The 12330-nt window shown below is 36.8% G+C and overlaps 1 protein-coding gene across 5 annotated transcripts; it reads left to right on the forward strand.

Annotated features, from left to right (window-relative positions):
* Nucleotides 1-805: 805 nt before the first annotated feature.
* On the forward strand, nt 806-12330 carry LOC131159418 (protein MEI2-like 4). 5 transcript variants are annotated; one of them, XM_058114303.1, is made up of 16 exons: nt 860-1548; nt 2449-2627; nt 2745-2790; nt 4326-4661; nt 5049-5482; nt 5589-5747; nt 5942-6058; nt 6180-6328; nt 7480-7568; nt 7660-7848; nt 7945-8085; nt 9396-10053; nt 10427-10511; nt 10592-10660; nt 10812-10991; nt 11669-12330. In XM_058114303.1, the coding sequence occupies exons 2-16, from the start codon at nt 2565-2567 to the stop codon at nt 11837-11839; spliced, it is 2886 nt and encodes a 961-aa protein (XP_057970286.1). In that variant the 5' UTR covers nt 860-1548; nt 2449-2564; the 3' UTR covers nt 11840-12330. The 5 variants fall into 5 exon arrangements, with proteins under 5 accessions (XP_057970284.1, XP_057970285.1, XP_057970286.1 ...); XM_058114304.1 differs by having other exon boundaries at nt 7480-7562; XM_058114301.1 differs by having other exon boundaries at nt 806-1548; nt 7660-8085.

A 12330-nucleotide genomic window follows, 5' to 3' on the forward strand; every position in this document is an offset into this window, starting at 1 on the left:
AATGTTTTTTTCTTTTTTCCTTGTAAACAAATTTGAGATTAACTTTCTATGGTTATCTAGTTATTGAATTTCTAAATTTTACAGGAACGATGCCCTTCTAAAATATACATCTATTGTATATATGTATGTATAATTGTTGTTCATATAATTTGTACATCTCGATATTAATTAAGTAAATTTAAATAATTTTAAAAAATAATTAAACGTGTTGAATAAAAGCATAGTCCACGCAATCTCGTACTCTCAAACGTCATATAACTCTTAAAGTGTCTAATTATGTCTCGTCCATAACATACATATATATATATATAAGTATTTTTATAAAAAAAAATTAAATTTATTATAAAGTTTGAAAAAATAAGACAAAAAATAAAATATCAAACTTGAGATAACTCCGGTTAATAAATGAAAATTTTGTCATTAATTTATGAAGTTAAAAAATCTTTATGCATTTAAAAAAAGAGAAAGGAAATATATATATATATATATATAATTAAATTCTCCCCATTAATTAGAACAAACATGAAAAATTGTTGTTGCTAATCTTGTTTTTAAGATATAAGAAATACGGCGAATTAATAAATAGAGACAGTACCTTTTTTTTCCTAATAGAGATACGAAATTTATGTGTGCATGTCCGATTATGTTAAGGGGTCGGGGGCATAACCGTAATTTCAAAGAACGGGAACGGGGAGGAAGCAGTTCGCCACGTCACAACCACAGAGGCCAGAGGGAGGGGAAAGAGTAAAGGAGGTGACGCCGTTACCACTCAGAATATATATTATTAAAATGAAAAATATTTATAATTAACAATTTTTAACAGAGAAGGGAAGAAGAGTGTGTGGTGAGTCGTGGATTAGTTCATCAGTTCTTACTTCTTACCCGTCACCGCTGCCGTTCCTTCTCACTCCTCACAAACCGCGCCTCTCTCTCCTCTTTTTCCTTTCTTATATTTTCTCCGTCTTTTCAAAGCGAACCAACTCTCTCTCTCTCTCTTTCTCTCTCTCTCTCTCTCTCTTGAAACGAGCTGAGCGACAGGTGAGCGGAATCTCGCCGGGGTATCGAGCCGGCGGGGCGGGGAATTGGATTGACTGTGGCGGAGAGCGGTGGAACTGCGGCGACGGCGTCGATCGCGATCGGGGGAAGGTGGAGAATCGGAGCTAACCGATACGGAAAATAAATGCTCTGTGAGGTTGGAGGAGAGTTTGTAATTGTGTGCAAGAGTGTGTTGGCTTGCAATGCAGGGAAAGAGAAGGTATCGTCGTAACGTAGGAGCTTTTTGCACGCCATAGATGCCGAGATCGCTTCCTCCGTCGTCCATGCCTTGTGCCGTACTTCATTCAATTGCGCTACCGCTTAAAAGCACCGCCTTTGTCTCATTTCTCGCCTTGGTGTAGAGATAGGGAGGCTGATTTGGGAATAAGGAAGGTTGGAGATCTTAGCGATCCTTCGCCAGGTGCGACTCTGCTTAGTTGATTGCGTTTTCTGATTCGGAAATCAAGTCGCGATTACTTTTCGTGGTGCGCCGATCGAATTTCGGAAGTAGAGGTTTGCGTTCTCTGATATCGCGTTCGTGTCTTAAGGACTTACGTTTCTTTTTCCTTGTGAACAGTTTCGGGATTAACTTCCTCGTGTTATAGAGTTCTTGTATTTCTGAATTTTGCAGCAACGATGCTCAATTTTTGAGGAATGAATTCCTCTTCTTGATCTGTTGTTCTGTTTCTTTATTTCTTTCTTTTATTTTTTTTCCTTTGCGCCTTCAGCGTCTCCGTTAGGTTCTCAGAGAACGGAAGAAAATATAACTGACTCTGAATCCCAAGTTTTATGCGGTTTTGCTCTCCCCTCAACTGAGCTAAATAATTGTCTGAAAGATACGACGGCCAAAATTTAATCTTTTATATTCTCTCTCTCTCTCTCTCTCTCTCCATTATTTTCTTCTTGCTTCTCCAGTATTTCTGTTGGGTTCTGAGAAAACTGAACAAAATAAAATTGACTCCGAATCCCAAGTTTTATGTGGTTGTGCGCTCCCTTCAACTAAGCTAAATAATTGTCTGAAAGATATGATAACCAAAATTTAATCTTTTTCGCGACAATACCTTTTTCCAACAACCAATCGAGGCTTTATTTTATTTTATTTTATTTTATTTTTCATGTTTTGAATTTGGTCACGCAAAAGTGACCAAGTGGTTTTAGTTTCCGTAATACTATCTATAAACTAGAAACCGTTTATTTTTTCATATTAATTCGACCCGTCTTAATTTATGATCAGGTTAATATCCCTTCATACTTGGGAATTTAGATCTTACTACTTGGTTTTAGCATATGATCTCCATGAGTTGCAAATGCATCTGGAAAGGCTTTGATTTTTTCCATCTTCTGCTTTGTGATATATGTATCAGTGCATTTTTTTTTTCCTTAATTTCGAATAATTTCTTAATATTGCTGCAGCATTCCAGAGCATTTCATCTGTGAAGAGGTCTTCTGCCCTGACAGAGGGGGCAAGTGAGGAAGTTTTGAGTTTGAGTTTTGCATTTTAGATTCTGGCGTCTGAGGCCATTGAACCAATGGATCAAAGGAGTGTATCTATGTCATCTCGCTGCTTTGAGGATATTTGTTTACCGGCTGAGGTATTAACCTCTATTCAAAATTATCAAGTACTGAGGAAGGCATTTGTCATTTAATATTTCTACATGTTTATCAAATGTTAATTTTTCAAAAAATTGTTTTATGTTTGCTCTTAACAGAGACAAGTTGGATTTTGGAAGCAAAATACCATGCCTGATCACCATGGTGAGCACCTTTATTTTTGTGCTGGCTCGATTTTCTGCCCAAATCACATGGAAATCTTGCTAGTAAAATCTTGGTATTAGTCTATTGTCATAATTGTGTTCAAATACTTGTTCTGTTTCTAGCAATGTACTAATGGGTTATATGGGTCCTAGGTGTTTTGAAGTTTTAGCTATTAAGCCGGGGTTTTTTACCCAGAAGTTAACAGTGTAGAAGAAGAAGTTAACACTATAGAAGAACTATGACCCACATTGTGTGTACATGTGTAACACTGTAGATCATCCTCAAGAGTGCCAAGTGGTGACATGATATACTGGTGTTAGCAGTTTTGAAGAAGCTAGTTTTTAATTTTTGAATTCTATTGTAAGCTGTAATGAAAACCAACATGAGCGGAACAAAAAGTTCATACATGATGGGGCGGAAATTTGATTTAGAGTCAACTTGGGATACCCAAAAACAGTTTATATTTAAGTTCATAGTGATGGTACACAGATTTTTTTAATTTGGAAGACCAAAGGAAAATATTAAAAATACCTATGTAACGGTTCACAGATACCTGGCTTCTATTATTGGTGTCCATGTAATCCATATGCATGCAGCCTTAAGGTGTGCTATGGAGAAGTTTACAAAAATAAAATTTAGGTTAAGTGCCCATTTGAGCTTGGTATCATTGTTTGGCAGCCAACTAGACAGAAAAACTTACAGCTAAGGAAATTCAGCTGAAAATTTTGTTGAGGGGACACTTAGGACAGCTGGAACTATCTAGGCAGCAGCTTCTGCTGTTGTTTCTGTGTGCGCATGCACATGCATGTCTGCATGCGTGTGTTTTGTGATAATTTTGGTGCCATTGTTAAAATATGATTATCGTACTGCAAGTTGAGAAGTTTTGACCACCTCAATATACGAATACAATGCAGCATGGTATTGAGATCACACCATTGAGTTGGAACTTTGAATGGGACACAAGGGGTAACATGACTTGCATAATAAACACAAGGGCTTAAACAACGTAGACAACTGACTCATAGGCTTATATAGACTAAGCAAATAACTGAAAAATAAGACCCAAACCAGAGCCTTGAAAACTCAAATTTCTCTTCACGGTTTTACTTATAGCAGAGAATTGAATACATTGAAGACTGCCAAGCTATATTATGTTTCAAAGATGATCTGTGCTCCTTCCAATGCTCTTTGGGAATCTCATAAGGTTGTCCTATTGCTGGAAGTAGCCATGTGCAGATCTGTACATTTCATGTAGTTTCTGCTGTATGTTCAATTGCCTTATTCTTAGCATTTCTAAGGGTCAGTTTTTGTGTTCTCCTACATGATTAATTGAATTTCCTGCTTCTTAGGTCCCAATTTTATTATGAAATAGAATTATTCTCCCTTGTGAAACCTTGAACACAGCATTGCTCACCTCTTCTGCTTTTTTTTTTTTTAAGATATATTTTAACGTGTGATTTTTTTTTTCAATTTACTTGAGAGGCAGATGGTAGAAATTTTCAGTGTCATTGCTTTTGAATGTTGTCCTTAAACAGATGGAATGGTTCAAATTCCTGGTAGCAAAATGGTTGCTTCATCATCCTTGGAGAAAATTTTACCAGTTGGATCACAGTCTGTGGATTGCTCGGAGACGCCTCAATTTTATGCAGCTAGAGATCAGATGGAAAAACTTCACAATGGTGGAAAACAAGGAACTGATGATTTGTTGAATACTTCATCGAGATTTACAAATCGCAGTCTGAAAACAGGGACAAATTTGAATATACACCTGGCATCTTGCGGTATGGATGGAAACAGGACTGATATAAATGGTGCCCAGTATGAGAGCAGTCTATTCTCTAGCTCATTCTCTGAGATATTTAGTAGAAAGTGTAAGCTTTCTGTCCTTTCACCAATTAGAATTTATTTACTTTATAGCTTCATCCATGGTTGTATTTTTTTAATTTGGTGGTCATGGGAAGCATATGCATAAAAGTTTCTAGGCTTAACTTTGCGAGAAGGTTTCCGTCATCACACCAATGATCTGCAACCGGTACAAGTTATTTTAATTTCATAGCCATGGGAGGTTGCATCTCATTTCAATTTTTATGACTAAAATGCCAGCATTTAAGAGGGTCCATAATCTTGTCTATTTACTGGGTCAAGACTCAAGATATTTTAACACTTCATTTACTTTGAGGTTTCACATTTCATTTTGCTAATTTTAATTTTTCTCCAACAGTGAGCATCTTTCATTGTTTTGGTTATTTTTGGTGCAGTGAGATTACCAGTGAATAATGTCCTCTCACATCAGTCTGTTGACACTGTTGCCTCACACTATGAGGATGTGGAACCTTTTGAAAGTGACAAAGAAATTGAGGCACAAAACATTCGCAATCTTCTTCCAGATGAAGAAGATCTCTTTTCTGGAGTGATTGAGGAGCTTGGATGTAATACTACTTCTAATAATGGTAATGATGTAGAAGATTTTGATCTGTTTAGCAGTAGTGGAGGCATGGAATTAGAAGTGGATGATCGCACATGTGCTGGTTACCGAGTCTCTGAATCTAGTGGGAGAGTTTTGAATGGTCAAGTGGATTCTAATGGCTCAGCTATGAGTCAACGCCCTTATGGTGAACACCCTTCCAGAACACTTTTTGTGAGAAATATTAATAGTAGCATTGATGATTCTGTTTTAAGGAATCTTTTTCAGGTATTTATAGTTTCTTTGTTCCTTATTGTGTTTTAGTTGGAAATCAACAGAAACTAGAGACTTGGAATTTTTTTTGGAAACTCACCATTCTATTCTGTCATGTTAGAAATATGGAGAAATTCGCACTCTCTACACAGTCTGCAAGCATCGAGGATTTGTCATGATTTCTTATTATGATATAAGGTCAGCCAGAGATGCAATGAAAGCACTTCAAAATAAACCATTGGGGCGTAGGAAGCTTGACATACACTACTCAATTCCCAAGGTGCATTGGCAGCTGTTCAGCCACTTTTTTACTGATATGAATTCCAATCATTTGGCAATGTTATCATTTAGCTATGTCATTGCTGTTAGTATTGTTGTGCTTGACAAAATTGATATCTGCATTGGATGTCCATGTGATGCTTATTTGCTTGATGGTTTTGACTCATCTACTTTTGACATGTCCTTGCAATTTAGGATAATCCTTCAGAGAAAGACATTAACCAGGGCACTCTTGTTGTATTCAACCTTGATTCTTCTGTTACAAATGATGATATTCGTGAACTTTTTAGCGTTCATGGAGAAATTAAAGAAGTAAGTTGTCTTTTTTTTTTTTTTTTTTTTGAGTTTTATTTAGGATGGGGGGTCTATGTACTTTATGTTCATGGATTTTTGAAGAAGTTCAAATTACATAGTTTTTATGCATGGTTTGCAGATCCGTGAGACACCATATCAGCATCATCAAAAATTCATAGAATTTTATGATGTTAGAGACGCAGAAGCTGCTTTCCATGCATTGAACAGATATGATATTGCTGGAAAGCGGATAAAGCTTGAACCAAGCCGGCCAGGGGGTGCAAGACGGTACTATTATCTATGAGCACTCAATTCCTTCCTACATGCATTGCCATCGTTAAAACAAATGAGGATCTTCTGTGGGGATTATAAGTCTTTTTTATCATTTTCCATATCTTTGGACTGGGTGTGTAGACAAGAAACCTGTTGGCAACCGTGATTTCTTGCTTCCTACATAGGATTTGAATAGGTCTTACTCCTATGACAGAATCCTACTGTTGTCACGGTTTATGATTGAGCTTGAAATAGTTTACTAAGTTATACTTCTCATTCATAAACTTGGCAGAGAGAGGGAAAATCTATCCATATTAAAATTACCATAGCTATTTCTACAATGTGGTATAAATCAAAATTTGTCTCTCAAAATTCACTGAAAATTTGAAATAAAAAGGCATATGCTTTTCTTCAATTGAGGACATCTGGGGCTCTTTGACACCAACTAATCCACTGGCATATATTCCTCCCTACTTTAAATACTAGGGTCTTACCTCAACTGGAAAGCTGCACCTCTAAGACTTGAACCCTGGGCTTACCAACGAACCCTTGTGGGGCTTAAAAAACAGTCTTCTTTCAACAAAAAGAAATCTAAAAACAGTATGTTTATGTCACTTGAACAGGATTAATGCTCACTAAAGTGATGCCTGATCCTAGTTATTCCAAAAAGTTAAAAGGTATATAGGAAATATGGAAAGAACATTTTGATTGTCTTAGCTAATGGGTTGGAATTAAACCAAATTGACGTCAACTGAGAACCAGAAATAGGGTTTTGGGGTGAAATGCTCAAGGATCTTCTAAGCAATATGAGATTTAACTGAGAATAATATAATTTTTTTACTTATTTTTCATCTCTTCATACTAAAAATGTTTATTTCCTATCTCTCTCTCTCTCCTACTATGATTTACTACAGTTTTTACTTCGTGGGGGTCAAGCTGTCTGGCACAACCCAAGATTCCACACATAACCTGCTGCCTCAAAATTTTTTTTTCTTCTAATTTTGTATGCTTTTTTATTTTTGGACTGGTGCTGGTTCTTGTGGAGTGAAACCTTTTTTCCCTGGATGATCTTGCTAGGCTGTTTGCATTTGTTGATGTTCAATTGTAATTCTCTTTTGGTCTTTTTCCTTGGTATTAATTTTATGAACAAACGTTTCTCTTTCCAGTTCAATGCAACAGGGCTGTTCTGAGCTGGAGCAAGGAGAACCTAGTATGTCTCAAAGCCTTGATGACAACTCATCATCAAAATGTATGGGTATGATTCTGGACCTAGGAATTCTGGCATTAGTAAATCAGTGTATTTATTCTTCTTCTCTTTGCCTGTCCTCATGCGATGTGTTTTACAGCGACTGTTTCTCCTGGAGTGACAACTTCCCACTGCATAGATAATGAATCTATCCAGGGTTTGCAGTCTGCAATCCAATTGCCTATTGATCCATTTTCTGAAAATGGCTTCCCTCATGGGAGTTCTGGTGTTTCAAATACATTGCACTGTTCAGTGAGAGGGACCTCTATTGGCAATCAATACAGTCTTGGTGAGCCAAACTACTCTTCGGAACGAGTGAAATTTGGTAACCAAGGCATTCCAAGTTCTCATCCCCATTGCCTTCCTGAATACTGTGATAATTTAGGTAATGTTATTCCATACAACTCCTTGAGCACCATTGCGGACACGGCTGGCAGTAATGGTGCCAAAATAACTGAAGGAGCAGACAGCAGGCACATTAGTGGAGTCGTTTCTAATGGGCAAGCAGTGGAGCTTAATGGAGGAGGTGAGTTCTTGTCTCATTACATGCAATTTCCAATTTCACTTTATTGTTTTCTGCATTTCTGTGATAGTTGAGAATAAGTTGTTCATCATTAAGATACTAGCAGGGAGACATATAATTAGAAAGGGAAGGTTTGATGATTTAACGAGACAGACATCATAGGCTGCTTGTGAAATGTGGTAGGCTTGCCATGCATGCTGCTTGAGGCATGAAAATATAAGAGAAAAATTAAGCAACCACACTATGCTTTGAACTTATCCAGATCATATTGTGGTTTCAAGTATATATCGGTATTAACAAAATGGATATCCAAATTTCGACCATAAATTAACAAGTACTCTTTAATCTTCTAATTTGATTTGTTTTGTTGTTGAAGATTGGTTAAGATATACTGCAGTTATTCAGTCTCTACAGATATACGACTTTTTCAATGCTTTCATCCCCTAGTGTTAAATTTGACCATCTGACAAGTTTCTTCCTTTCCTTTCATGTCATTTCTCTGACAATGTTGTTAAACATGTCTTCTATTTTGTATCTTCTTAAATATTACGTCGTTTTCTTGAAGCATGGTAATGTTACCTTATGCCTACATATTCTTTAAATTGAGTTCTTAATTTTTATTACAGTGTTTCTTTTGGCTGATTTTCCTCCTCTTATTAATTTAGTAGGAAATGAAGTTAAATATGTATCCCTAAAACAAAAGTATTTGTATGATATTTACGAGTCTTATGAGTCATATATATTTTTGATGTGGGATTTGCACCCTTGACAAAGATTTCTTAATTTCACCACAAGTTGGTTGAAGGGAGTAAATAAAATTTTAAATTTATGTGTATGATCTCCATTTTACATATCATATTAACTTGAATAAACTCAGTTCACAAGTTTCTTGAGTTATGTTGGGTTGATTTAAGCTGTACTGTTGTTCAAAATGAATTGTTGACTTGGAGTTAGCCATTTTAAACACAGCTTGACAATTGGGGCAAGTTTTAAGCTGACCTAAATAGTTTTTGAGCACTTAATTGAATTGTTTTGCTGTCTGAACTCTGGATAATTGATTTTATTTTTATTTAGTATTTTGATGCAGGAAATATTTAGCATTCAAATATAGATCTATGATGTTTTTAGTTTTGTGAATGGCCTTCTTTCAAGTTTATTGTTATTTATTGTTTTCATTTTGGCAAGTGAAGATAGACCTAGATGTAGCATTTGAATGTGCTCAACTCTTATTCATTCAAGATTTTGGTAAATGGCCTCATTTAAAGTTTATCATTGCCATTTTGTGATTTTTATGCGGACAATCTCTTCTGTAGTAATTGGCTGTTCTGGAAATGGGAATTCTCCCCTTCATGGTCATCACTCTATGTGGAGGAATTCCAACTCCTATCAGCATCATCCTTCAGGTTCCATGATTTGGCCAAATTCGCCGTCACTTGTCAATAGTGTTCATGCTCATCGTCCTCCACATCTGACTGGAATCCCTAGGGCTCAGCCTCATATGGTTAACATAGTTTCATCCGTACATCACCACCACATAGGATCAGCACCGGCTGTTAATCCCTCCATCTGGGAGAGGCGACATGCTTATGCAGGGGAATCTCCTGAGGCTTCCAGTTTTCACCTGGGCTCTCTTGGGAGTCTGGGTTTTCCTGTTGGTTCTCCATTGCTCCCTTTGGACATTGCCTCACACAACATTTTTTCTCATGTTGGTGGAACATGCATAGACATCTCTCCAAGTGCTGGCTTGCGGTCTCCACAGCAGATGTGCCACATTTTTCCTGGAAGGAACCCAATTATGTCAGTGCCGGCCTCTTATGATTCTCATAGTGAACGAATGAGGAGCTTTTTGCACCGTAGAAATGAAGTCAATTCCAGTCATGCTGATAAGAAACAGTATGAACTTGATATTGACCGCATATTACGTGGGGAAGACAGCCGAACAACACTGATGATAAAGAACATTCCCAACAAGTATGTGAATGATCTCCTTGTCATTCTGAGATTTTTCTTGCATGTTTAGGTCTTTTAATTTTTATTGCATGTTTCTAATGCAATTTTTCTATGCTTAAGACATAACTTTTTATAAATAAAAAAAAATTGTCTATATCTTTAGATTAAGCTGGATAATCTAAGGAAAATTCAAAATTGTTATATGCTTTGACTCATTTGAAGAACAGGAAATTGTTGCCCATTGACAAGTATTGGTATGAGTCGCCAGATTAGCTAGTCTGCAGATATATTTGCTTTGCTCTTTTGTGGGATATTTTGTTTATTTTTTCTTCCATTACATTATGGAAGTATAATTTAGAAATCCATTCCTTCTTTTGTTCTGGTTGTAATATAGGTATACTTCGAAAATGCTTCTGGCTGCAATTGATGAACATCATCGTGGAACTTATGATTTTATTTATTTGCCAATTGACTTCAAGGTGAGTAAATGTTTCATCGGATCAGTTTCTATCTTTCTGAAAAGGAAAATGGATTTACTAATCATTCTTTTTTCACACAGAACAAATGCAATGTGGGCTATGCATTCATCAACATGATTGATCCTCTTCAGATTATCTCATTCCATCAGGTTTGATCCATGGATTATAATGCAGTTTTTTTATGTAACTGATCTACCCAGAATTTGTATTGCATCTCTGTTAGGAATCTTGCTCTTCTATCATTGATACAGAACAGATAAAGCTAATGCTGGGGAAAAAAAATTGTTATTACTTTTTCAGACGTTCAACGGAAAAAAATGGGAGAAATTTAATAGTGAAAAGGTGGCAACTCTTGCATATGCTCGAATTCAGGGAAAAGCTGCTCTTATTGCCCATTTCCAGAATTCAAGCTTGATGAATGAGGATAAACGTTGCCGTCCCATTCTCTTTCATACTGATGGTCCAAATGCTGGCGATCAGGTAAAATATTGCAACATATAGTAGGTTCTCCCTCTAGTTACTGTTTCCTTTCAAATTGGTATTTTGCAAGTAGTAAAGCAAGGCAGAACAGATGAGAAAATATTCCATTAACTATTCACTACTATAACACATTATTCAAACATCAGTATAGGATCTTCCAAGGCCTTTTTCTAATCTGTCTTGTTATGACTTTTTTGAAGGGCACCAACCCTGAAAAGAAAGTATTGATCTTTGGAAAGTTTAGCACTTCAATTTATTCCTACATGAATTGAAGTATGGTTTCCTCGACGATAATGCCAGCAGCTGCTGAGCTGTGGTTTGAGGCAATTCCGAGATCTGGGTTTTGGGTCTCCTCTTGAGCTTGAATACAATTTTGGAACTTTTAATTTTGCAAATCATTAATAATTCAGGGATGGGATTCTCCCCTATTATCACATCAAGAAAAAAAAAAAAAAAACACGAGTCATTAATTCATAAAAAGATTGTGGAAATTTATTTTTGATTTGTGACTGAGAGCTGGGTCCAAAGTGGGAAGGTACTGTGTCACAAAAGACGATTGCAGTTCTGATTAGATGCAGTGCAAGTCCGAACCTAACCATACCATACCATTTTGATAATTTTCTTTGAGAATCAAGTATGTAATGTACTACCATTGACAGATTTTACTCACTCAACAGGAGCCATTCCCAGTTGGTACCAATATCAGATCAAGACCTGGAAAGCCTCGAGCAGTTGGCAATGAGGAGAACCACCACCATCACCAGGGAAGCCCATCATCTTCTGCAAATGGCGAGGAATCTTCCAACAGGACAGACTCTTCGTTAGGCTCGACAAAGGACATGGATTGAGTATAGTTACTTTTCTGGAGGCACCGACTAACCTATATCAGAGTTCCCACAAATCTTGTTCATCCTCGATTCTTTTCCCCAACAGGGAGAAAACCCATTTTATAAGTTTTTGAAACCAAAGACCCTTTTAACCAAAATGCACTTCATGGCCCCTGTAGAGGGATTTTCTCGAGGTATATCCTGAGATTTAGAAAGCAGGCATAAGTACAACAGCTCGAGATTTTGGCTGGCCACGAATGAAAATAACACAATTTTTACAATGTACAGGAGTTTCCAAATTCAGGGGGAGGCTTCACTTTGCTTTTTCATTCTTTTTTCAACGTCAACATGTCTGTAATTCCTTTTCCATTGATATTATCCTTCTGGTTCTGTATTTTTTTTCTTAAAGGTTGTGGAGTCGCTGTGGATCATCTGTTTTTTGGTCTCTGGGCAGCGTGTGGCTGACCTTGGAAATACACTGCACAGAACAGAATTGTTCTGGTTGTGGAAAA

This window comes from Malania oleifera, chromosome 7 (genome assembly GCF_029873635.1).
Source record: "Malania oleifera isolate guangnan ecotype guangnan chromosome 7, ASM2987363v1, whole genome shotgun sequence".
Classification (NCBI taxonomy): Eukaryota; Viridiplantae; Streptophyta; class Magnoliopsida; order Santalales; family Ximeniaceae; genus Malania; species Malania oleifera.